Source organism: Budorcas taxicolor, chromosome 5 (genome assembly GCF_023091745.1).
Source record: "Budorcas taxicolor isolate Tak-1 chromosome 5, Takin1.1, whole genome shotgun sequence".
In the NCBI taxonomy this organism is placed as follows: Eukaryota; Metazoa; Chordata; class Mammalia; order Artiodactyla; family Bovidae; genus Budorcas; species Budorcas taxicolor.
In genome coordinates this window covers 142,518,604-142,546,025 of record NC_068914.1, presented here as the reverse complement: position 1 = coordinate 142,546,025, position 27,422 = coordinate 142,518,604, and the positions used below count along the sequence as shown (strand labels likewise).

The 27,422-nt window shown below is 42.7% G+C and overlaps 1 protein-coding gene across 2 annotated transcripts; it reads right to left on the bottom strand.

The window, feature by feature from the left end:
• Nucleotides 1–1,761: 1,761 nt before the first annotated feature.
• On the bottom strand, nt 1,762–27,269 carry YBX3 (Y-box binding protein 3). 2 transcript variants are annotated; one of them, XM_052640272.1, is made up of 10 exons: nt 26,795–27,269; nt 22,909–22,972; nt 21,854–21,887; nt 18,982–19,071; nt 16,861–16,983; nt 13,692–13,895; nt 8,423–8,520; nt 5,147–5,318; nt 4,171–4,270; nt 1,762–2,332 (listed from the first exon to the last, which is right to left on the bottom strand). In XM_052640272.1, the coding sequence occupies exons 1-9, from the start codon at nt 27,072–27,074 to the stop codon at nt 4,205–4,207; spliced, it is 1,131 nt and encodes a 376-aa protein (XP_052496232.1). In that variant the 5' UTR covers nt 27,075–27,269; the 3' UTR covers nt 1,762–2,332; nt 4,171–4,204. The 2 variants fall into 2 exon arrangements, with proteins under 2 accessions (XP_052496232.1, XP_052496233.1); XM_052640273.1 differs by lacking the exon at nt 13,692–13,895 and having other exon boundaries at nt 26,795–27,266.
• Nucleotides 27,270–27,422: the final 153 nt, after the last annotated feature.

Genomic DNA, 27,422 nt, shown 5'->3' with positions numbered 1-27,422 from the left:
GTACAGGAGACCTGGGTTCGATCCTTGGGTCAGGAAGATCCCCTGGAGAAGGAAACAGCAGCCCACTCCAGTATTCTTGACTGGAGAATTCCATAGGCAGAAGAGCCTGGTGGGCTATAGTCCATGGGGTGAAAGAGTCGGACAAGACTGAGCAACTAACACACAAAGTTAAGAGATGTTTTCCTCTTTTCAACCACAATCGAGTCCTACTCTGGGATTTAATGTGTAAAATTCCAAGATTCAGAGAACGTTATTACTTCAAAATCTCTAAGCATTAGTCTTTACAAATACATCTCTTTACTCCCCTAAGGGCAAAAGTACTTTTGAAAACTGCATCTGTGCAATAAGCCCGGGAACCTCAATGATGTGGATGCAATTCATTCGTGAAGAAACCTGGCATCACTCGGCACAGAGTGGGTACTCAAATATTTTGAGCTGGGTAGGCTACTTGCCCAGTAGGTGCTGTTTCAAACAGGGAAAACTCTGGAGCTGCAAGTTAATACCAATCATAGCTAATTTGTTAATTGCAGTATGACAGCCTCTGATTTAATCTGTAGCTGTGCTTCCACCCAGGCACCACATATCTCTTGGGAAAGAAATTCAACTCCCTGATTTTGTGCTGTAAAAGAATGTAGGCCCATCCTTATATCACATCCAGTTTTTCTTGTCTTCTGTACCACCAACCAGTGTGTTTTAGGGCTGTAGTTATACACACTACTGAAGTTTAGACTTTTTCCTCCAATTCTTTGCATTTCTTTTTTTTTTTTCTCTAGAATAGCTATAACCCTGATGGACGGTGTTTAGAGGTAAGGGTGTTAGAATGATAAAGTGTTTATAACTGCAGTTTTTAGGAACCTTCAGTACCCAATAACAGAAAACTTCACTAACACACAAACTCAGTGGGTCTTTTGTGGGTTTGTGCCTCTAGAACAGTGGATGACTCAAACCCAGACTCAGGAGGTACCTGATTTAAGGAATAAATCATTTGATAGGCACAGCGGGTCTGAGAAGTGACTACATAGAATTGACGTGTACTGCAGTGCTGTGCTCTTGCCTGGAAAATCCCATGGACAGGGAGCCTGGTAGGCTACAGTCCATGGGGTCGCGAAGAGTCGGACACGACTGAGCAACTTCACTTCACTTTTCACTTTCATGCACTGGAGAAGGAAATGGCAGCTCACTCCAGTGTTCTTGCCTGGAGAATCCCAGGGACGAGAGAGCCTGGTGGGCTGCTGTCTATGGGGTCACACAGAGTCGGACACGACTGAAGCGACTTAGCAGCAGCAGCAGCGCTGTAGTGTTTCTCCACTTGGGGGTGCCATCTACTCCCTGGGGGAAGAAATCTGTAGTGCGGCTGCAAAGAGAAGCCCTTCCTCTTTTCCAAAAGACACAGGTAGACAATTAGGACACAGCAGTTGGTGTGGAAAGCCAAGCCGTTACAGTTACAAGTTCAAAGATGTTAGGACTACTAACCCCTTCAATAATTTAAAGGAAGTTGTTAACTGAAATGTCATCAAGCACCTCAACAAGGATGACTCAGGAGCTGAGAGCACCAAGCATGCCTAGAGCTGAGCTCACATGTGAACCTGTTCATTCCCCAAAGAATCCCATTTCTTCTGCTCTCAGCTCAGGCCCCTACGTTTATTAAATAGCACAAATCCACCTGTACACTTGGCTTTGAGCTTACAATTCAGTGAATGAAGTAAGGAAAAAAGACAAAAACATGTGCTCAGATAGAAAAACATTCTCCAGTTATACATCTTTCCTTTCAAGGGTAAAAATTTTATTTTTGCGGAACTTCGTACTGCACATTTTCCAAGAGAGTTACATAAGAAAGCAAAATGTTACCCTCCCCTTATCCTAGAAATAAATAAGGGAATAAAATTTCTTTTTTAAATCATGACACTTGGAAGTTTAGCACCAGCATCCAAAATGAACAGAAAAGGAAAAAAAAAAAAAAAAGCATTTACTATATATTTCAGATTTCTTTGGTTGGGAGGGGTCTCCCCATGCGGTATTAATAATTCTTCTTTCAATTCATATTACCAAAACAGTAAAAACCAGGAGAAAAAAATATAAACCTAGTGGCTGCTGAAACTGGGGAGGTCACTCTCTTGTTATATGCAGGCATTCCCAGGATCTCAGCTGCTGGAAAAAATTGCTGACGTTTTCCTCGTGTAGTTGTCTGTTTTGTAAAGAAGTGTAGTCAACATTCTAATGTCCACATCTTGGTTATTAATCTTCCACTTTATTGCTTGGACGTTTCTTTGGTGTTCATAAGGTCGTGGTTTGCTTTTTCCTTTATTTTTTGAATGGTCATTAATTAAGTCACCTGGAAAATATTCACATCAGACTTATTAAAGGGTGACAAGATGACCAAGGGTTACAGAATAAAAAGGCAAAAATTACCTGTTTTTTATGCAGTTCAAAAAATAATTTGAACTCAAAAGCTCAAAACAAAATCTTCCATGTGTACCTTTTAGAGATTTGTAAACTGAAACATGAATTTAATGGAAACTTTCTAATAAAACATTTTTATAAACAAGAACACTCAGTGCATAATGGTAAAAATTCTGTAAAATTATAAAAAAGAAAATTATCATCGTGGAGCCTTTTCAAATAATGATACTATAACATTGATAATTCTTCATAATCAGTTTAGTGGTTACACAGTATCTCCTAATATGGATATATCTCAATATTTAACCACTTCTCCAATACTAGATTATAATAGAAATTTTCCCCCTATATTTTGGATTATTTCCTTTGGAACAATACCTAGAAATAATGTTACTAAAAGGTTATGGCCAAATGGTTAATATATAATCCTGTTAATTATTTCAAGCAACTCTGAATATGGAATTTATTTCTATGATAAATTGCTCATGCTACCCAGAGGTAAAACAGAATATTTTCAGCATAGCACTTGTCTATCTTGTGAAAGGCTAATTTAAATCCAAACCTCTGCATATAAAAGCAGATGGCATTTAAAATGTAGAAACTTTAAATGATCTTAAAATTTTATGAAATATTAATTTTTTGAAAAAATAACACTACTACTATAAGCTTAAAACCCTTTTAACTAAAAGCTACTTCCTTATTTATTTCATGAAAAGGGCAACAATCAAGAAATACTAAAAAATCAAATTCTCAGGATTTATTAGATGAAAAACCCAGAATGAAACCAACTATGGCTTATATAGTCTTTTAAGACTCGCTCAATCAGTCTTTCCAGTATATTTCTACCTATACAAATACAATTTCCAAGATTTTTAGCAAGAAGACAGAAAAAAAGCAGGAAGTAATAATGAAGAAAAACAAGCTAACTTTATGGAGAGGTTATTCTTCGCCACACCCTTCTTCAGTAGTTCATACGTGTGATATCACTACGTCTGTCTTTGTAATACCCAGACCAGTCAATATCCCTATTTTACCCGCAGCAGACAGAACTGTAGCAGAGAATAAATAAACTGCTCAAGAGCATTCAAGCGAATGAGGAGCAGATCCTGCAGTGGACAGGTAAACCCAAGTGCTCTCAAGCACTACACATAAATAATGCTGGCTATCAAAGGGAAATGGGAAGGAAAAAATAATTCCTGTTTGTTCCACACATCACAGTCTTCTGTGATTAAAATGAAGCCTTGTCAGGCGCATTGGGCTTCCTGGTGGCTCAGTGGTAAAGAATCTGCCTGTCAAGCAGGAGATGCAGGTTTGATCCCAGGGTTGGGAAGATCCCCTGGAGAACAAAATGGCAACCCACTCCAGTTTCTTGCCTGGGAAACTGCATGGACAGAGGAGCCTGGCAGGCTAGTCCAAAGAGTCTGAAGCCACAGAACAAGCACGCAGGCACTTTAAAATTATCAAACTGGCCACTAGGGGTCACAAAAGTAAAACTTTCAAAAAATCTTTCCACGGTGTTAATAGTTGACAACTGTCTATCTAGAAAAATGACTTTGACACTCATTAACTCTGTCTGCACGTTTATGTCACCAAAACCAAGCAAAATAAGATCAGCTTCAGAGATATTTCACCACCGAAACATCTCTTTCTCAGAATCCTGATGCAGATAAGAGGCTGGCCCAGATGAACTGCAGGGTTAGACTGCTCTGTGCTACCGCTGAGAAATCAGCGCTGTTTAAAGAGAACGTCAGTTCCGCATGGGCCGCCTACCTGCAGATGGTGAAGGTGCCTGGGGAGCCGGCTGTTACTCTGCACTGCTCTGCTCAGGAGCTGGAGCGGGGTTCTCAGATGGTGCTTCACCTGCCTTGGTCTGAAACACACAATAAAACCACAAACCGGAAATGAACCAATGTCCACAGCAGTGGAGAGTTCAAGACTGAAAGGTCTCACAAGTAGGGATCTTCCTGCCTGCAGAGGTAAATCACTGTGCAAATTCTTAACTACTCTTAAAGTTGGAGTCAAAAGTTAGAACCACCGAAGAATGGCTTCCAAATGGCAACTAAACACCATCACTCTTCACAGCTGAGAGTCATAAAAAATACACAGTTACTTTCAACACATGCTGAGAGGCAGGTTCCTCTCTATAAATGCTGTCCTTTGTTTGGAGAGCTTTAACCAGTCCATTCTGAAGGAGATCAGCCCTGGGATTTCTTTGGAAGGAATGATACTAAAGCTGAAATTCCAGTACTTTGGCCACCTCCTGCAAAGAGTTGACTCATTGGGAAAGACTCTGATGCTGGGAGGGATTGGGGGCAGGAGGAGAAGGGGATGACAGAGGATGAGATGGCTGGACGGCATCACTGACTCGATGGACGTGAGTCTGAGTGAACTCTGGGAGTTGGTGATGAACAGGGAGGCCTGGCGTGCTGCGATTCATGGGGTTGCAAAGAGTCGGACACGACTGAGCAGACTGAACTGAACTGAGCTGAACTGTTCTGACTAGAGTGTTAACTGGTTGAATGCAAATATCTGGTCTGTGATATAGGCAAGGCATTGTCTCTCTCTCTTACCCTCTCTGTATATATACATACCTTTATGAAAATGTTATTATACATAAAGATACATATATGATACATATTTTTTGGCCTCAGTTTTCAGACTATGAAACCACTCTTAGGAGGGAATACTAAAGGCTGACATGGTCCAGGGTAGTCTGGCAGCGTGTCCTCTGACTAGCTGGCCTCACCTCTTTGCCATCCTGTGAAGGAGCGTTAGGGGGACGGGGGCGACGCCGATAGTTATAGGGGCGCTGGTATCCACGGCGAGCAGGTGGCTGGTTTGGACCATTAGCCGCTTGTTGATTCTCCTTATCTTCAGCCTCTCCAACAGCTGGGGCAGGTCGTGGGCGAGGAGGGCCCCTGGAGCAGAGAAGAGAGAACATGTGCAATTGGAAAGGGCCTTCGAGAACAGCAGGTTTTGTCTTTAAAGGTTTAAAAAGTCAAGGGATCAAGACTTACTCCTAGAATTATGCAAGGCTAGAGTGAAAAAGTTGGCTTAAAGCTCAACATTCAGAAAACTAAGATCATGGCATCTGGTCCCATCGCTTCATGGCAAATAGATGGGGAAAGAGTGGGAACAGTGTCAGACTTTATTTTTGGGGGGCTCCAAAATCACTGCAGATGGTAACTGTAGCCATGAAATTAAAAGACGCTTATTCCTTGGAAGGAAAGTTATGACCAACCTAGACAGCATATTAAAAAGCAGAGACATTACTTTGCCAACAAAGGTCCATCTAGTCAAGGCTATGGTTTTTCCAGTGGTCATGTATGGATGTGAGAGCTGGACTGTGAAGAAAGCTGAGCACCAAAGAATTGATGCTTTTGAACTGTGGTGCTGGAGAAGACTCTTGAGAGTCCCTTGGACTGCAAGGAAATCCACCAGTCCATTCTAAAGGAGATCAGTCCTGGGTGTTCATTAGAAAAGCTGAAACTCCAGTACTTTGGCCACTTCATGCGAAGAACAGACTCACTGGAAAAAACCCTGATGCTGGGAAGGATTGAGGGCAGGAGGAGAAGGGGACGACAGAGGATGAGATGGCTGGATGGCATCACCAACTCGATGGACATGAGTTTGAGTAAACTCATCACCAACATGAGTTGGTGATGGACAGGGAGGCCTGGAGTGCTGCGATTCATGGGGTCGCAAAGAGTCGGACACAACTGAGCGACTGAACTGAACTGAATGTGGCAAATGGAACAAAAGGATGATGAGATTTAAAAAATTCAATCATTTTCCTCCTTCATTTGAACACTATTTGCAGCAAACAAACACCTATAGAACATAGGTTCTGGTCCTACCAGGCACTGTGGGTACAAAAATTAAGAGAAGTGCCTGGTATCTGCCCTCTTGTGGGCAGCCTGCCTTGAAGACGTGGAGACTAAGGGGATTCGACACAGCAAGAAAACTAACATTAGTCGTTGTGTGCTGAGGCCTGTGCTCTATGCTTGCATGTTAATTATCTCATTTAATTTCAAGGCTAATTCTGTGAGTTTAAGATTTAGAGTGAGAAAACCAAGAGGCTTAAAGGTGAGTATTTGGTTGAATCACATTGAACTGCTGCTTTTATAGGTCAAAAAGGTCGAATACAACCTTCCCAAGGTCACACACAGCTAGAGATTGACAAAATTGGGACCCGCAGGATCTTTTTCCTGTTTTCCTTAAGACATTTTTACGAAGCTTCTTTTATTTCCAAAGTCATTAGTAGTGAATCATTAGAATGACAGCATCTAAAATTACAAGGAATCTTGTGAGAAAAAAGAATGTAGAATGCTGCCAATCAGGAGAGCTCCAGTAATGTCCTTACTCTCCCGTCAATAATCCCATTTTGCCAAACTTCAAGGGGGTATGGACGTCATTCATGAATGAAGCTCTTCAAGGACAGGGCAAAGGAACAGGGAGCTTACAATATAAAAAGCTTATAATGAATCTTGGGGAGTCTAGCCAATTCGGTTTTCACAAGGGATAAAGCAGAAATAAAACAACACTCCTTTCACTACTCTTAAAATCTTCGGTAGTAGTAATAATCAATTTATCGAGGGCTTACTATCTATCAGGCAACATTCTGATTATCTTAAATGCCTTAGAGTACATCTAACCTTACTGACAACTGTGGTATATTCCTTATTGTCCATTTTATAAACCTGGTGACTCCGTCTAAGAGGAGTCCTGAAACTTATGAGAAGGAGACACATACAGCTACAGATGAGCTGCTAGTCGTAGGGTGGGAATTTAAACACAGACACCTGGATCTGTAGTTAGTTGATTCAACCCCTGCATTAGACCGCTTCATTATCAGAACATTCAGTCTGGCAAGTCCCCTATGAGCTGCAAACTTTCAAAGACGCGAATGTGCTTGCCCCCCATCTCCTGTTGCTGACGGTCCTTCAGTTCCACCATATCCCACCTCCTCTCCCTCCTCCAGTCAGTAACTCTTCTTGCCTGGTCACTGGTTACTTCTTGCCAGCCCGTGTGTGCCAGCTGTTGTACTGACTGGACTACTGTACTCTCAAGGTACTGTAATATAAGATTAAAAGTGTTTTTTTAATTTTTTAAAAAATTTTTATTGAAGGATAATTGCTTTACAGAATTTTGTTGTTTTCTGTCAAACCTCAACATGAATCAGCCATAGGTATACATATATCCCCTCCTTTTTGAACCTCCCTCTCATCTCCCTCCCCATCCCAACCCTCTAGGTTGATACAGAACCCCTGTTTGAGTTTCCTGAGCCATACAGCAAATTCCTGTTGGCTATCTGTTTTACATATGGTAATGTAAGTTTCCATGTCACTCTTTTCATACATCTCACCCTCTCCTCCTCTCTTCCAATGCCCAAAGTCTATTCTCTATGTCTGTTTCTCCACTGCTGCCCTGTAAATAAATTATTTGTTTTTTATGTACACGTTATTTGCATGAAAACTATTATAAACCTATTATAGAACAGTACTGTCTAGCTGATTGTGTTAGGTGGGTACCTAGGCTAACTTTTTATGACTTATGAACGAAGCATGCTGGACTTACAAGCATGCTCTTGGAACAGAACTCACTGGCATGTAGGGGACTTACTGTATCACAAATGCGTGCTGGCAGCCAATTCTTCCTTCATTTGTAGAGCTACCACTGAATAACATATCAGTTAATTTCTGTTGCTCTCATCTCATTGAATATAATAAAATAAAAATTAAGTATGAATTTACATCATGTGAAAGTTATCAGAAACAAAGAATGCTTTGGTAGAGGGATAACTAGAAATTTTAGTTGTTACGGAACAGGGGAAATGACACATAGCCATCTAAAAATACATGTACTGCAGAGACCCACCAAACCTTGGACATATGGTCAAAGCAGTCACATCTCCTCATTACATAATAAATCCAAAACAAACAGACCTGCAACAACCCCAACCGCCCTACTGTCACTGGCAAGTTCTTCAGTTGGTCATTAGTCAGCAGGCGACATCACCTACCTCCGGTACCTTGCGCGGTAAGTTGGATTCCGATGGACTGGTCCCTGCAGTTGCGCTCCTTCTGGGACCCCATCCTTCATCTCACCAATCTCACCGGCCTGGAGGGAGGCAAGAAGAGCTGAAGTGAGTGTCAGAACGCAGGATATGAGAGACACAGCACACAGTTGCATTGAAAAAAACTTTTAAAGGAAAAAAATAAAAGGCTTCATTTACAAAGCTGGGGAATCTCCTATCAGTGAACCATGTACTGATTAAATGTGCGTGAACGATAGGAAAGAAAGACAGACTCAGTCCCACTAGACAGTCTTTTCCTGATCCCAGTGCAACTAAAGTTATTTCACAACATTAAACATGTTAAAATGTCCCATTTGTCTCCTGAAAGAAAACCTTTATTGCAAAAGGAAGTGGAATGATATACTATGTTAGAGCAATGAGAACCCTCAGTGGGTCTGAGAATTTCAAACTCAGACCCACTCATTCTACAAACGGGGTACCCCTTTGATACAGTAATGGTTTCTACATTCAAAGGTCACCCCACACCTTTTAACCACACGTTTACCTCTGATTCCTTTTTTTTTACAATTTTTTTCCTTTTATCTGTTTGCATATTTAATTGAAGTATAACAATAAATAATAAAAAATACTTCCTTGAGAAATTTATCTGAAGCTGGGGGAATTACTACAGAACTTCCAGAGGAAGAAAGAACAAAAAAACTAACCAACCAACCCACCCATCCAAAATCTCTGAATTTCTTCATAATACAGACACATCTCAACAAAGGTAATATCCCTTCCTTCTCCATATTTCACTAAGAAAAGAGAACCAATCAAAGAAGAATCTCTATATTCTTTCGCCATCAAATCTACCACCCTACACCTACATGTGCTTTTCCTTCTCTCACTCAACTGATTAAGTGGTCCATGCCCACAGACAAAGCCAACCCTTCTCTCTGACCTATGAGGGCACTTGAACTCTCAGTCCTCCTCTCCTCCATCAGCTCCATCCAGGCATATAAACATGCTGAAATAACGTCCATCTTTTCCAACTGTCTTCTTTAAATTATCTCAAAGTAACAGGGCGGTTGAGAGTATAGACTCGAAACCTCAGACTCCATTTGATTTCGTCAGTTGTCCCAATAATGTCATTTACAATAAAAAGACTCACTTAGAGCCATGCCCTGAATTTAGTTGTCTCTGTAACTGGAACAGTTCTCCAGTCTTTACTTGCCTTTCATGATCTTGATACGTTCAAGTGTTACAAGGCAGTTATTTTGCAAAATACTCCTCATTCGGGGTTGTTTAGGGTCTCCACATGATTGAATTACACATCCTTGGAAGAGAAGCCACAACAGTGTTCTGGATTTTTCTCACTGCATCCTGTTGGCCGGCGTATGGTGTCAATTCCTACTTAATTCCTACTGTTACTGACAGTGTTCACTCTGAGAAGAACCCCGGGGGAAGTTGATGCATTTCCCCTTTGCAATGTATGAGGATTTTGTGAAAAAAGTACTTTCAAAAGCCAGTAAATGTTTCATTCTTCATCAAATTCAATATATTTGTATACATCTGTAAACTTTTATATTTGTTAATATCTTATATAGAAAACTCCTGGTTTTCTACTTTATTCAATGAGCTGTAATCTGTTACTATCATTACTGGCCAATGGGAGCCCTGTCCAGCTGGCTTGTGTCCTCTGGATGTGACTCCAGCATTCTTTGAGCACTTCCTTGTTTTCTGGCACAACAAGATGTTCTAGGCTCATATTGTACTTTCTCTGGCCTGGCTCTGAAATTGGCCGGTTCTCCAAAAGGGCTTCTATTTTTTATTGGAAAATGGTATTCACAAATGAAAAATTGGGGGCCAGGCATGCTCAGTGCTATTAAGGTGTCACTGATCTGAGGCCATTTCAGTAGGCAGAAATAATACACAAACACAAATACATACCACACATACATACACTGTAAGTTACATGTGTGTGATGTGTGTATATGTATGGCATATTTGATCTGCCCACCGAATGACTTTAGGTTGTTGGTGAAGGAAGGGAGGCCAGGAGAGAATTCAATGTAAAAACATAATCAAATCAAACAAAAACCTTGCCCTGACCCTACATCCTCCACCAGCCACGGCCCCATTTCTCTGAGCTCCTCGACAACATACATACATACAGAGGCAGAAGACCCCCTCTGCCAGCACAGACACCTCCTCAAAGAGGACTATAATACCTCCACTTTGCTCTTTCTTGAATTCAGAGACTTTTGTCCTCACATACCACTAACCTCCAAGTTACCAAACCTACTAACCTAGCCTCAGTCTCCCTTCCTCCCTTCCTCAATAGCACTTAACACAGCACTTCCTTCCAGGACGTTCTCTCCCCATCTGCTCCTTCCCATCGTCCTCTACCAGACTCCTTGTCTCCCTAATCCTTAACTGCTTAATCCGAAACTCAGTCCTTGGCTCAGTTTTCTACCTATCCTCGTTGTATCAGTCCCTCTCTCCCTGGCCCAGGCCTTTATCTATGTTTTGATGTCTCCACAGGTGCACCTACAGTCTCGCCTACCCTCCAGGCTCCCTTCGGCCTTTGCATCGTACTTGCCATTCCCTCTACCATTCATGCCTTTCCTGGTGTGTGAACGCCTTGTTCCCTTGCCTCTTTTAGGTCACTTTTGAAACACCCCCAAAGACTGTCTCCCACCTCTTCTAAAATCACACCTTCTTAACTCAAGCCACTCTCTACCTCTTGCCTCTTTTATTTTTCTGCCAAGTTGACTTCTCTCCCCTTGGAGGTGATATTTAATGTGTCCAGAAGATCTTCAAATGCCTTCTCTCTGCCCAAACCTGGTCTTCCTTCGCAAGGTATCCTTTATTCCTAACACCACACGTTCACTCCATCATCAGATGCTGTCACTTCCTAAATGTGGCCACTCCTCACACCTCCACTGATAGCACTCTTAATTCCTGCCCTGACTGCCCCTCCACAGGGCAAATGAGGGAGCTGGTCTCCCTAATTCTGCTGCTGCCTTCTGTGGTCCAGCCTCCTTAAACTGTCCAGTGATTTCTCAGATATGTTTCCTCCCCTGTTTAGATCCCTCAACTAGCTTTTCATCACACTGAGCATAGGTCAACAATTCTTATTATGGTCTATAGTAGGCATGTCTAATATGCCTTGATGCTACCTTAATCTAACCTCTTGCCCCTCTATTCACCCATAACATCTCAACCACATGAGTCTCCCTTACTTCTCTGAACAAGCAAAGCTACTTCTTCTTCAGGAACTTCGATTCAAACACACACACACAGAAACAGAAAGGAACATATATAAAGGATGAACATGTACTAGAATGACAGAACAGGAGGAGACTGGACAGACCGAGTTTAAACCAAAGTCTACCACCCATGTAACCTTAGGTAAAAGTTGCTAATTTCTTAAACTACTCAAATCCCTTCACTTGTAACAACAACAACAAAAATATGGACACCACTGCCAATTCCATAAAGCTGTAGGGAAAACTAAGAACTGATTTCAAACATCTGTCTCTTAGTGGAGGCCAAACAATGCTGCTCCTTTTCCTCTGTCATATAATTCTCTTCTCGGAGATGACAAACAGTTGATATCAGCTCAGTAACCACCATGACTTATTTGCCAAATATCGAGAATTATTATCTTTGAAAAAGGGAAGTCATTTGGACACGGCTATATCACGCTATATGACATCCTCGGTACACAGTTCAGTTCAGTTCAGTTCAGTCGCTCAGTCATGTCCGACTCCTTGCGACCCCATGAATCTGTAGCACGCCAGGCCTCCCTGTCCATCACTAACTCCAGGAGTTCACCCAAACTCATGTCCATCGAGTCAGTGATGCCATCCAGCCATCTCATCCTCTGTCGTCCCCTTCTTTTCCTGCCCCCAATCCCTCCCAGCATCAGAGTCTTTTCCAATGAGTCAACTCTTTGCATCAGGTGGCCAAAGTATTGGAGTTTCAGCTTCAGCATCAGTCCTTCCAAGACAACTAAAATGCAGTTGCCCGAATATGCACACATTTTCAAAATTAGTTTTCAACCTGCTTTTCTGCATGGCACGCAGAATCCCTTTGTTCTGAACCTCCTATTCCTAAGGTGAAGTATACTTTTCTTTCAACCAATATTGAAGATACTCATCATATACTCAAAAAATATGGTACATATGTATATGCTAAACATGAAGGAGGATTATTTTAGGAAGGCACTACTGACTCCCTAAAAATAAATGCGTGTCGTAGTCTCCCTGACTCTTCCTGTCCTCATTTCCTAGAGGCCCCGGCTGCTGCCCTAAAGAAACCTACTATGCCTCATGTACCCAATCTCTCCATATACGTAAGGCTACTTGCTATTTTTAGCACATTTGTCAGGGACAGCTGTTAAAGAGTAGAAGGGAGAAAAAAACAAGAAGCAATGTAGGAAGAACACAGTCATGCATGATAGATAGGAAAAGGGCAGCAAAGAACAGACTGGACACAATGTTCAGTCAAAACACTCAGTGGACAAACAAAAACCAAGGACACTAAGAGGAAGAAGGTGTAAGCTAGTGGTACCAAAAATGAGGTCCTCTCCCAAGATTTCCAAGTTTCCTGGGAACTGCAAAGTTGGTGAAAGGCTTACTAACTACAAGTCAAGTTCACAATAGTTGTATCAGTATTTTGCATTAAAAATGAAAAAAAAAAGACAATCCTCTCCACTTTCATATGAGGTTTTCTTAATCATCAACATTATCTCATCTAAATTAAGGACTTTATAGACACCCTCCACCCTGAGTTGTCACACACTACAGTCTATCTTGGACTTTATCATCACAGCCCCAAGGTGGAGGCAATTGTCCACATTTAAAGGATAGACAAGTTAATCTCATAAGCTCACAGTAAGTAGCAGAGATAGAGATAAGACTCAAACTCAGGCCTGACTGACTTCAGAGTTCAGCTCCTAGACACCCTCACCTGTCCCTACTTTATGTCTTTCATTTTTTCTATAAACTTGAGACTGTACCTTGTCCACCAGGGTCCCTGGGTATAGGCAAGGCTAAAGGCTCATGTGGTCGTGCGTTTAGAAATGAGACTAGAAGGACCAGTCTCAAAGAGCAGACTAGTCTGCTTGGGTTAAGTAGCGTCAGCATCGAGAAGCCAAAAGCAAGGTTTGATTTCCGGCCGCTGGTATTGGAAGAGGAGGAGGAAGAGTAGGCAGAGGAAGGACGGAGGGGTGAGGACTGCCGGAGAGAAGTCCCAGGCGCTGGTTTACCTGCATTCTGCTGGGATGGGGGAAGACCCGGGAGCGGCGGTCAAAGGTCTGTCCCACGTGGTAAGGCGGGAAGCGCCGCCGGTACTGGGGGCGGTACTGGGGGCGGCGCGGCTGACTCCGGGCCCCAGAGAACTGCCCGGCAGCGGCGGGGGCCTCCAGTCCTTCACTGCTGCCGCTCCCTTCCTCCTCCTCCTCCCCAGCGTACTAGCGAAGCAAAGAAACAGAGGTTCAGAGGAGGTGTCGGCAGGGAAAGAAGCAAAGAATACCATTTAGGCTGAGTATCAACGAAACAAACAAACAAACAAAAAATTCTCCTCCAAAGGAACAACGATCCCTTCTAGTATATCGACAAAAATGCATTTACCCTGGATCATCAGGTGATGACCTGAGATAAGCTACATTAAGATTAAAGCAGATCTATGCAGATAAAATACCAAGAAGCAGAAAAGCAAGTGCAATTAATCGCTAAAGAACTTAGTTCGCATCTAGTTAGAATTAGTCAGTATCAGTTGACTAACCACCCAAAAAACATTTACACAGTTTAGAATATTTGGCTCCACCAAATGTGTCTCCCCACATTGGCCATCTACTGGGGCAAAGTAAAGAAAAATATATTTTGTATATTTTGTGGTTGGTCCTAAGTGGTTTGCTTCCTGGAGTGGTTGGGTTCTCAAAGTGTGGATGGGGGTCTCTGAAATCCTTCTTAGGGGGGTCATCAAGGTCAAACTATTCCCATAAGGCTGGCAGGATGCTGTCTTTTCCCATCTCATTCTCTCCTGAGTTGGGGGCAGGAGGGGGGTTGGATCTCCCAGAAGCTACAGTGACACATGGTCCCTCACAGCACCAAGGCAGAAGGAGCTGTAAGAAACCAGCTGTCTTTTATTAAACCAACATCAGTGATTGGCGAAAACCTAAAGCAACACCACTCTTTTCATTCAATTAAAAAATAGCTTTCATTAAAAAAAAAGTTATTTGTATTTACAAGTAATAGCTTATTTTAAAATAAATTAAATCTTTTAAATTCTGCTTTACTTTCCAATACAATAAGTATTAATAGACATAAATATACATAAAAACTCTGGGATCCCATAATTAAGCATATAAATGGGTCCAAAATCCAGAAGGTTTGAGAACCACTGACTTATGGCATACCTCTCTTTATTTGTTTAGGAATAAAGTTTTAATTGCACTTTAATACATAGTAGCAAGTAATAAATACAGTTTCTGAATATAACAAACTTTATCAACACAAGGAACTATTGATTCATTTTATCTTTTTCCTGCATTTAAACTACCATTTCACATACTAACATTTTATATCAAAAAAATATAAGCAAACAGCTAAACATCCCTTAAAGAATTTTTATTTCAAATCTTACTTTAAAGGGGAATTGCAATGCCAAAGGTAGTCTTAAGTAAAATAACTATAGCTTTTAAAAAATGAACTAACTTAGAATGAAGAAAATTAAATGACTGATGTTGGGGGTGAGAGTATTTAATATTTAGAACTCTCCAGAAAACCAAGCCCACATGAGCAACGAAATTCTCAAAGAGGAAAAGCTTCAAGCATAGCCTCAACTAGTCTAATTTCAGAAAATCCAAGTAACTCTATACTTTATAAAATCTGTATCAGATATAATCTCCAATGATTTAAAGGCATATTAGCATAGAAAATGTTCCCCCAAATAGTGTGACTGAATAAACTGTAAATTTTCTCTTTAGGTTTCTCTGTATCTGAGTTTTCTATAGCCAAATCTTTCATTAAGATTAGTTTTACAAAATAACAACAATGGCACCACCATTGCCAAACACACTCAGGAAGCTGTCAGGACCTAGAAGACATCACAACAGAAAACCTTCATTTATGTTTATTTTCAGAATTTTGATAATTTTGTTTCTAAACATCACACACATGACTTCAGAAATTTGAGCTGAGGAGAAACGTCTTTGAAGGAAAATTTTTCACTAAAGGCTTTTTACCACTTGTACTTCTGAGGTAACCTAGAAATCAAAACAATTACAACTAGTGTTCCATGAACCTGGTGAACCTGAAAGAGTTAACACGACGTAGTAGATGCTATGGTAGCCTATTCCTACTGTCTCTGACACAGTTTATTATTAAAAATTAAACAGGATAAGCAAAAGATGGGTAAGAGAAATACAGGAAGAAAAACAACATACCACATGGAATCTGATAGAAACCAATTTGGGCTGCATGTTTAAGATGACACAATGAAGAGAGGAAATATTTAGGTAAGCAGAAACATACTATTCTATCGAAGTGCAGAGATATAACCCATTCTCAGTCTGCAAATACTTCATTCTGGTGAGACTTTTTTCAAAAGTTTTCCCTGGATGACGCACATAGCCACAATCTTGTGTTCACAAAGCATCTTGAGTTTTATTCCAGAGTACCAATCCCTGGTACTAATTCTAGAAACATCAAAAAATGACTCATATCTAAGAGGGTCCTCATGACCACAAGTTGGATGCCTCAAGAATACTTTAAACTGAGCCTCCTCCAGCCAGACTTGGTTGTAAACCCTTTCACTTAGATTGGTACCAATCTACAGGACTAAAAATTCAGACTTAATTGTTGCTTAACTTTGAAATAATGGGAAATGCTATCCTAAATAAAACAGTTACATAATTGAGGCAAATCACTTAATATTTCTGTGGCCAGCACTGTCCATCACTTACTCCAGAGCTGTTCCTCACTATTCCTTGCCAAGGAAAGGCTGACTTTAGAAAGAAACAGGGTCAGCGCCAAGGGATGAACACCAGATGTAAGCCAATCACAGAAACCCCAGGCCCCTTCTCCCTACCCCACCCAGTGGATGTCACATGGTTCAGTTCTGGCCGATAAAGGAGCCAAAAGAAGAAAAAACCTTTTTGACAACCTTGGCGTGGCCCAAGTTAAGCCTTCTTGTTACATGATAATTAAATGGCTGTTACTTGCAGCCAAATGCAAATAAACTGATAAAACTGCTGAATGGCAAAAATGTCACATAAGACCAGTGGGGGTGAATTCTGAACATGAAAATTTTCCCATCCAAAAAAATCACTGTGTTTCCAGGAGAAGATACAGCTTTTATGTGCTTCAAACATACACACTTAATTTTAGATGTGCACATTTCTTGGGTCACTGATGATGAAAGAGACAACGTACATTGCGGGGCGGTCCACGGCGCCGGCCATAGTAGCCGCGTCTGTAGCGGCGCCGGTCAGCAGCATATCGGCTCCCTTCCACTGGAACGCCATCCGGGCCGGTCACGTTGGCTGCTTCTGCACCCTGAGAAAGGAAGAAAGCAAAGACGGCCTTCGAGTCAGAAAGAAGCCAAACGACCGAAAGCACCGCCTTAGACAGCCAGAGGGTTTAAGACTGGCAGGAGGTACTAGAAGTTCCTACAGGTGACCTCAAAAACACACCCTCGTTTTAATAAGGTGAGCAAGATGCTTGATGTCCTGATTTAAATGTATACAGCATGACACCTGACACAACACTGTTTATCAACTATGCTGCAATATAAAGTAAAAAGTTAAAAAAATAATGGATGTATATACAGCTTGCGTGCTTCCACAACCTCTGCTCTCTTGATTCAAGAGCAATATGTATATATATTTATCTTTAAGAAACGTAAAACTGGTAAATATAAAGCAACTGGAGCAAAGGAATGCTAGACCAGGAAGAATATTCTTCACTGGAAATAACTGAGATAATGTTCTCTTCCTAGAAAATACGGAAACCTGTTACTCTGTGAGGTACCAAGAGAATCCACTCATGGGCTCACGTGGTCTGTCCAGCACTGAGCTAGTGAGAGAGAAATTCCTCCCAGCGTGGCAGTGGCAGGAATGAAGGGCTGCTGACTCAGCTCCTGCTTTCATACACAGTGTCCACAAAAGTAGTCCCTCTTCAGATCTTACTGTCGAAACACATAGCCTTTAGATTCTCTACGGACAAGCGGATAAAGTAATGCTTCAAAAATATAAAAAGTTCGGGAAAAGGAGATTCAAAAGAGTGAAACCCCACTCTACGTCCATTTGTATAACCTCACATGCTGAAAATACACAGAGGTAAAATTAACCTGGCTAGATAAAATTTTATTAGTTGGATGGGACATTAGGGATCGTTACAGGTCTGCATTTGCTGGTAGATAACTTGGAACTCTGGAAGATCTGCAAGATACTCTGGGATCACATTGGTAAAAGTCACTTAAATTTTTATATGAGATGAAATAAAGTGTTTCTGTTTTAAAACAGGAAACAGTTTGGGAGTTGCTAAGAACAGGAACTACAGAATGAATGGTGTGTAGATCAGAAGAGCAATCATCTGGGAGTGAACTAATCAGCTTACAATTAAAAAATAAAGCATAAAAGACATTACTAATATTAGAATTAAACATATCACAGCATTAAAAACCTGTTGATGCACATCAAAATGATCCTTTTAGCTTCCTGGGTTAGTCTTCATCTGAAGATAGCGGTTATACAGTCTGTCAAGATGCCTCTGGCTTTTCAAAATCCAAGCCAAAGAGAAAACATAATGATTATATTTGATTTTGTTCTTAAAACAAAAAGGTATCTTTCACCCCAAAATAGCTTTTATCAATTTTTAATACTAAAAAACTACCTTAATTTTAAAAATTTTATTTATGTATTTATTTCTGGCTTGCCTTGGATCTTCATCACTGTGCGTGAGCTTTCTCTAGTTGCAGCAAGCAGCGGCTAAGCTCTAGTTGTACATGGGCTTCTTGTTGCTGTGGCTTCTCTTGCTGTAGGGTATGTGCTCTAGGAGGGTGTGCAGCTTCAGCAGTTTCAGCTCCAGGGTTCTAGAGTACAGGCTCAATAGCTGTGGTGCACAGGTCCAGTTTCTCTGCAGCATATGGGATCTTCCCAGATCAGAGATTGAACCCATGTCTCCTGCACTGGCAGGTGGATTCTTTAGCACCAAGCCACCAGGAAAGCCCTGTTTTAATTTTAAATTTCACTTGAAAACACATTTGGTACCAAAATAAGATTTGTCATTTTAAATCTTCAGAAATTAGCTTTTCCTTCCATGATTTAAATAGGGTTCATCATTTATTAAAATGGAAATTAAAATATCCTTTTATACTGCATCAAACAATGCATATGATAGTCAATAATCAGAAACACTTTTACTTAAAGAATTGCTTCTTTCTGTCATAGTAAAAATCCAAAGTACTGTTAACTCATAAAGGACTGAGAGACCATTTACTAAGCGAGAAAATATTGCCAGCACCCTGGATACCCAACCACAATCTCCTCTCACCTTCTCTCCTTCAACCACATCGAACTCTACGGTTTCTCCATCTCCTACACTGCGCAGGTATTTCCGTGGGTTATTTTTCTTGATGGCAGTCTGTCAAGAGTAAAAAAACATTCTGAATGAAGTATAGGTCAAAGTTGGCCACAGAGTTCACCCCTTTCAAGTTTACTGGCTCTACTGAAGAAATCGTTAATCTAACATTGTTGTTTAGTCGCTAAGTCATGTCCGACCCTTTGCGATCTCATGAACTGCAGTGCACAACGCTCCTCTGTCCACGGTGTTTCCCAGGAAAGAATACTGGAGTGGGTAGTGATTTCCTCCTCTAGGCACCTTCCTGACCCAGGGATGGAACCTGTGTCTCCTGCATGGGCAGGCGGGTTCTTTACCACTATTCTATTCTATTCTATTCTCCCAACTAACCTGCATCTCTAAAACAAGAACAACAAAACAAAAAAACACTATACAACTATGTTCCACATTACTTTCTTGATTTCATGTTATCCTTCAAAATTCACCTTGGTAGGTGGGTTAAACAGAAAGTGCAGTTATACTGATGAACTAATTGTGATACTGGATAGATGCGCTTCCTCACACTATGAAGTGTCTTGGGTCAGACTCTATTTTCCATCATTGTGGGGGGCTGTGGGATGGGGGACGCCTCCATAAAATCTTACACATGCACATAAACACAGAAATATGGGGATAGAGATTTCAGTGAACAAGGGAAACCGCTAACCTCAAAAGAAATTTTAAAAATCCAAGGGGGGATAAATATTTCTGACAATATATGAAAATACCTCAAGAACAAAACACTGCTGACAACCTTCTCCTCTCCCATTTTACAGATGAGGAAACCAACTGGAGGCTGATAAGTGATTTGAGTTTATAAAAATACAGCCTAGGGGAAGGAGGCGGGTGGGTAGGGGAAGTGTATACCCCTGTACTATAACTGTGTGATATTTATTCAAATTTTTCTCATCACATCATTCACATGTCAGCTCATCCCTATGCACTCCCTGATAAATAACATTGAAAGGTTAATGATGTTATCCTGCAGTGAACATAGGCACCTAAATACCTGCTTATAAACAGGCTTCTCTTTTTCAATCAATGGAGGGAAGAAAATAACTCCTGTAATGAATTCCATTTTGTCAGCTGGTATCTCTAAACAGTTAAAGGGGCTCTGGGTTTCTGTGGAACTAGGTCAGCCTTATTTTATAAAGCGATTAGGCATGTGTAATCTAGCCCTTCCCTTACTCTGAGTAGGAGGGAGGGAAAAAAAAGAATGAGCCAGTAGGGCAGAGACCTCACCCACAGAGGAAAAAGGCAGTTCAGGACAGGATATACACACAGGCCGCCTGAACACTCAGCCAGTCCAAAAACAGCCCCTCCCTACCGGCTCGTTCCCTTTTTCCTGTTAAACTGGGCAAGCCTCAGCACACCGAGGTGACTCACCGCCCAGCCTCACGGGGGGCTGGAATCAGTTCACACACTCACAGGCCAGTGAGGCTGGCCACTGGCACAGAACCTTGTGAGGTCCCTTTACGCCATCAGTCACCAGAAGGCAGAGTTCTTAGCCCAAAAATCTCTATTACTCCCTAGGTGTTATAAGCAACACTCCCTTTAGGTCTGTTCTGACTTTAAAAGTCATTGTGTCTGAACAAAGTAATCCACTCCAGCTACCCTGGCACAACTGGAATACAACTGATAGAAACCACAATGGGATCACTTCTTCTGACATAGCACTCTCTCCAGTCACCAAACTCTACCCCATGGTGCAGAGGATCCTAAACAGCAGGAAAACACAGAAAACCAGACGCTTGACAGAGCCCTGGAGGTGAATGTGCTGGTTTTGGTACCTGTCTCTGTACTTCTCTGTTGTTATCCACTAAGAACCACACATATGTGAGACAATTCACTGGAAATTAACCACACAAAAAGAAAACTAAGTGCATGTCATGCTTTTAATCTCTTTTGCCAAGAAAGTCCAGGATACAGAATAACATCCTAGGTCAATAATGTAGAAAAAGACTGAGCTTCCTGTACAGAGAAGTCCGTGTTTTCTGTATTTTACACTTTTTCTACATCTCTTTTGAATACAGGGGACGACAGGCCTTTTTGACCTGGACATGTGCTAAGCAGGACAGAGGAGGGGACTAGCCTGGGAGCTGGAGCCTCCTTATGTCTTGGATCTTGCTTGTGCTCAGTCGCTAAGTCGTGTCCAACTCTTCTGTATCCCACGGACCGTGGCCCACCAGGCTCCTCTGCTCACGGGATTTCCCAGGCAAGAATACTGAAGTGGGTTGCCATTTCTTTCTCCAAGGGATCTTCCCCACCCAGGGATTGAACCCGAGTCTCTTGCATTGGCAGGTGGATTCTTTACCCCTGAGCCTCCTGGAAAGCCCCCATGTTTTGGATACACACACTCCAGCCATCTGCTTCGCTGTGCTATTTACCCAAGTTCAAGTTGCTCTGATGGAGGAGGATTTAACCAGTACCCACCCAGGCGAAGGTAAGGTGAGGCCCAGCCAAACACAAGGAGGAAACACAGTCAGGCGCACAGGCTGCTAAGATGGAAATAGAAGTGCTTTAGCTGAAGACTCTAAGGCTCTAAAAATTAGCATGTGGTCTGATTATTACTTCATTAAGCTCAAAAAATAAAACTGTCTGAAAACAGTTAATGTGATGGACGAGAAGAGCTTAAGTGCTAATCTTAAAATGTGGAACTGGGCCCTCTTGCCAAAATAAAACCCCAGGAGGAGTTTCAAGCAGAACAGCAACGTGCAGGGCTTCACTTTGGGAAAGGGATAATAATAGCAGATTACAGACACCCCTCTCCTCAGAGAGCAAACATCACAGTTATCGTCCCTCTTACCTGATGTACAAATACATCTTCTTTGGTGTCATTTCTGTTGGAAGACAAAAAGCTCACAGTTAAAAGAACTAGGTAAGTGGGAAAACGTACAATAGTTTAGAGCCTAGGACTTCAAATCACAACATAGATGTCTGTCTGTCCTCTAAACTCAGATGCCTCAAGTCAGTCCTCCTTAAAAACTTCTAAACCCAAAAGGGACCCACCTTACTCTTCCATATGACAATGGTGCCTAGCTTCATGCACACAGTCAACCTACCAAAACACCCGTTTCCTCTCATCTCTCTCTAAATCACATGGTATGTAACCAGAGCCCGAGGTTTCCCTCCCAGCAAAAGCAAAGCAAGACAGTTAAAAGGACAGGGCACAGCTGTGAACTAGGCTCCCCTTACACTGAAACCTAAAACAACCCCCCCTCCACCACCACCCTACCCTAAACCCCCACCGCACCCCCACTGCCCACCAAAACATACAAGGAAGAAATTAGAGGAATTTTTCTTTTTTTTAAGAAGGCGGGGTCCTAGCTAGGAGGGCTAGAGAAAATGATGGTATCATATAAAAACGTCAGAACACCCTCACCGCTTGCAGCTGTGTTCTCATTCCTATATGCTTAGAAGTTACCATGGTTTAAAGAAAACACTGTGGTTTCTACACAGGACTTGGACCAGACCTGGGTTGCAGATCCAGCTCAATTACTCACTAGTTGTGTGACCTGAGGAAAGTTGCTTAACCAAGTCTAGGATTCCACTGCTCCATCTGTGAAATTGTGGATACCCACTCAATTATCTTAAGGCCCTTCCCCTTTCTCTATTGTCCCCACTGCCACTGTTTTTTCTTTTAATGACTAGATTATATAAAACAAGTTATTTATCTGTGTTTTAGAAATGCATTGCAATTAATGTTAAATGATCAGCAGCTTAGAAATGAGAGTATTTACACAGCTCGGAAATCTGAAAACTTACACAAGCCATTAATAAAGTATGGGAAAAGACACCAACAGCAGGTGCCACAGCATGAGGACATATTTAAATAAAACACGCAGAGATACACACACATACCGATTTATAAATCCATATCCATTTCTGACGTTGAACCATTTGACAGTGCCAAGGACTTTGGTGGCTAAAATAGGATTAAGCAGATAAATTAGTATCTGACCTACAAAGAGATAAAGCTCATACCACTAAGGTCTTGATAGCATTATTTAAAGCCTAAATAAATATACCTGAGGAAACCATTAAAAGCTTAACTTTAGAGTTTATCGAGAGAAGAAAATGGAGGAAGTGAAGTTGTCACAGGTTGTCACAGGGAACTACTCTTCAGAAGACTAAACTTTTCTTCCTTGGGAAATGTTTCAGTGAAGTCCTGAGATAAGGTGTTGTCATAAGTCTATATGATTCTGCAGTGATTAAAATTGGGAAACAATGTTTAAGGGGAAAAATGAAAACATGCTCTGTAAAGTTTTACAGCAGAAAAATGTTCCAAGTGCTGAAAGCAGCTCTCGATGAAAGTGACTACAGACACATGAGCAAGGTGAGCCCTGAGACCTGACACATCACTCTCACACTCTGAAACAGTCAGCAAACTCCACATAGTGAAAAAGTAGCTCCTTGTTAATAGCTGATCTACAGAGACCTGAAGAAACTTGTCTTGATGCCAGATGGGGGCCCATCAGAGGAGTCCAGAGTAATAATAGAAGTGAGGCGGGCTCAGGCCAGTTCTGTTCTTACCGCCCCGAGACATGACGCAACAGGCCTTTTCAAACCTGCGATGAGTTTGGGATTCTGTTTCATCGTTTATCCTGCTCTCTTCATTTGGTGGGAATCAAACCAAACTGATTTTGGTTTCTCCTATAAACCAAATTCTTATCAGCATTTTCTTATAACCCTCGCAATGTGATTGCTGACTCTACTCGCCCCTGTGACAGGACCATTTCTGTACAATGTAAGATCTTAACAGAACTCAACAGAAGAAATCTAAACCAATAGTATGGTCATGGAACTTGTACTTCACAGATTTATGTTTATTTTAGCCATTTATGATTTTAGATGACTCCTCTGAATCAACTGTGAATACCAAATCCAGTACCTCTATGAAATGCCCAGGTCTAAATTCAGGAAAAGCATAAAACAATTATCAAAACTCAGTGAGACAAGAAATGTGGCAATAGAGTATCTTTAAAAAAGAATAAAGCTTAGGAGAGAATAAAAGTAACAATTAACCACAAACAATATTTTTAATTTCCAAGGAAAAATAATAAAGATTCAGCTTTTAAATTCAAGAAGAAAACAGTAATTAGAGCTTACTTTGCTGTGGGCAGGGTTAGTTCTGAGTTTTGCTACATGAATATGCTTGGGGAAGTAGTTTATTTAGCTCTATTTGTAAAAAGAAAACACAAACAAAAAACTCTTTTGCCTTTAAAGTCATTTGGCCCACCATTTACTGAGCAATCTGCAATTCTTATGCCAACTAAGGAAGATATCTCTCCAATAAAGAGACTAAACTATTAATATGTTCAGTTTTAGGGCATTTTAATTAGAGCAACAGGGCAAAGAGGCAAAAATATATATATATTTTTTAGATCTAAATGTACACAGAAGACTGGTTTTGATTGATATGCTTTTAAATCTCACATTATTTCAAATGATATGCTTTTTGTCTCATTTGCCCCAAAATTAATGAACTAGAAAAACATAAGGAAAATATAAAGGTAGGAACTCTTTCTGATTCATTTTCATATAGTTAATGTCTACAGGCACTGTCAAAGGCATAATTGTGATTAGAAAAGCAACACTAATAAAGAGAAAGATGAAAGTGATTTTCAAGGATAACTTCAATCCAGCTGGAAGGTTATTTTTATTCTCACTTTAGTTTTTAAAAATTTCCTAATTTCACAAAAATTTCCAGTGACCTCACAAGGCCAAACACAGTCATCCATTCTTCTTGGTTTAAGCCCATAAACTCACTTCGCATACACAGAGCTGGATGGGGAAAGGAGGACGACCAACAAGCTTCCATGAGGTTCATTAAGTTTTCCTTCGGTCATATCAACTACTTCCCCTGGCCTGTGGCTATACGCTGAAGTTTAGAACCACTTCTAAGAACTAGAATGCGAGAATCCCAAACCAGAATTCCATTTCAGTCAGCACTGCACCTGGCACATTGTAGGCACCATGTGTCTGCTTGGCTAAGAACAGGAGATGGCAGAACATACTGGACAGAGACAGCGTTGAAATGTCAGGCAGAAGGCTGTCCTTGTTGCTGAGATTTGGGAGTGACAGCGAAAAGACCCCAAACCTACAACCTCACCACCAGGGATGTGCTGGGACTGTCAGAGCAGTTGGTGGCTGAGTAAATTAATTTATCTAGTTCCTTCATCTTTAAAGATATCTACGGCAGTTTAAAATTCAGTTTAGATTCAAGAAAGATACAGGGATCCAGTGAAAAACAGAAATTTCCTTTATATGAAAATAAATCAAATTAAGAACATATCCTAACACTGCTTCGGATAAACCAAGGTTGTCTCTCTTGACATTTGGCATGGGAAGTGTTCCAAGAAACACTTGTTGAAAACAATATCACAATACAACCTGAACTAGACTGGAGCAACTTTTAGCCTAGAGAAATGAAGGCTATTTTGTTTCTTAACCTGCACATGTTACATTTAGCAGCTCATTTGACAGTAACTGAGTAAAATCTAACCCTAAAGAAAAAAAAAAAAAAATGAACACAGGCCTCTCAAGGCAGGAAAAATGGGATCCTATTAAACTTTCTTCACATGATTCCTCCAAGTTTCTGCCTATAAAATTTTCTTCCTAGAAAATTGGGCAGGCAAGGCTCACAGAAAGCAAACATGCCCCATGCAAAATACTGAAAATTTCTCAGAAGCATCTTACACCATCTCTTAACCTTCCCTGGTTAAAAAAAAAAAAAAAAAGAGGGAATGAGATACACAGCACACACCCTTTAGAGACCTTATTCCCCACCCACTGCCTAGGCCTCACACAGGGCGTTAACGTTACTGAATGAGGACGCTGAGATACGTGACAAAACCAACAATAACTACAGACATCCTTTGTAACGTTCTGCCCCCGGGACCTGAACATCTCTTCAGACTCCCCTTCCTAAGCTACAAGTCCCCAAGATAACGAGGCTGCGAACTAACGTCATCTCCTCACTTCCGACCAAGTTTTTTCAGCTGCTGCACCAAGCGCTTTCCCACAATCCGGGAAGACGAGAGTGATTGGTAAACACCAAGTGGTTCTTGCAGCAGTGGGCAGGGCGAGGGAGGGGGACGCGGGACCGAGACCCAAGTTTCCCCGGAGAAGGATTGCAACACCCTTCGGCCAGCATGTGGCCGACAGAAGCCTGGCCTCGTTCCCGCGCCCCCGTGAGAAGGGCGTCTGGGACGGACACCTGAGCCTTCCCAGCAAGAAGACTTTCCACCACCACCAACTCCCCCACCCCTGCCCTGTCTGCTCCGAGCGCCTTCCTCTTCCCTCCAAGGAAATGCTCTCCTCGCCCAGATCCTATGCGAGGACTCCAAAGTTCCCATGCCACGTGGGTGCCTGTCCCATCCCTACATCCACTTCCATCCCACCCTGGATCCTCTTTCCCGACTGCCGCTTCTTTCCCCTCCGCACCTAGGGATGCGTCGCCACAGGACTGCGCGACAGCGCCCTCCTAGGGTACCCCCAGTTAAGACCCCCAACTTGCGAACCCAGGAGCGCTCGGGCGGCCGGGAGCGCCGCGCCTTGGTCCCGCAGCGCCTGCGGGATGGGCGGCCGCCCGCCCCAGGGTCGGGGGGAACCCCACGTCCCCGGGGACCCTGATCCATCCCGCCCAGACAGGCGGCTGGAGTGGCCCACACGTGCTCGGCGGCCCGGGCCCCAGCCCGGAGCGGCACCTCCCCCTCCTCCCCCCGAGCCTCCCCGCCTGACTCACCGAGAACTTTCTTCTCCGCGTCCTCGCTGCCCACGGCGGCCGAAGAGGCGGGGGCCGCGGTGCCCGGGGCCGCGTCCCCAGCGGGGTTGCCCGAGACCAGGGCGGCCGGGGCAGGGGCCGGGGGAGCGCCGCCGGCCGCCGGGCTCTTGGGCGCAGGGTCCTGGGGGGCCGCCTCCGCCGGAGCCTGCGGGAGGGCGGCGGCGGTGGTGATGGGGGCGCTGCTGCTGGGAGCGGCGGCGGCGGTGCTGGTGGTGCTGGTGGCCTCGCCCGCCTCGCTCATGCCGCCTCCTCCGCTGTCCCTCGGGCACCTCGGTGGCGGTTGGTCGGCGGTTGGCGCGGCTCGGGGGCGCGGCGGCCGGGGGCTCGCTCTCCCGGAGGCCGGGCTGGGTGGGGGTGTCTCGCGGCGGAGGCGGCTCGCGCTCTTGGGCTGCGCGCTCGCTCCGGGGCTCCGCGCTCGGTCTTACTGCCCCAAAAATGGCCCCGCACGAGTTCTTCTAGGCGGCGCGCGGGCCCGGGGAGGGGAAAGGGTTGGGAGGGTTGGCTCCGGAGTTGGGGCATCGACTTCATTAGCATTTAAAGGCGCCCGCTGCCCTTTTTCCCGCCCCCTCGCCGCTCGGGCCGGGATGGG

What these genes read in the sequence shown, in the direction of transcription:
- YBX3 (XM_052640272.1), bottom strand. Translation starts at nt 27,074, where the DNA reads ATGAGCGAGGCGGGCGAGGCCACCAGCACCACCAGCACCGCCGCCGCC. An exon ending in GCCGTGGACCGCCCCGCAAT is followed by an intron (nt 13,896 to 16,860) that starts GTACGTTGTCTC and finishes TTGCTTCGCTAG; the next exon opens with TACGCTGGGGAGGAGGAGGA. An exon ending in CCCATCCCAGCAGAATGCAG is followed by an intron (nt 8,521 to 13,691) that starts GTAAACCAGCGC and finishes GCCTCCCTCCAG; the next exon opens with GCCGGTGAGATTGGTGAGAT.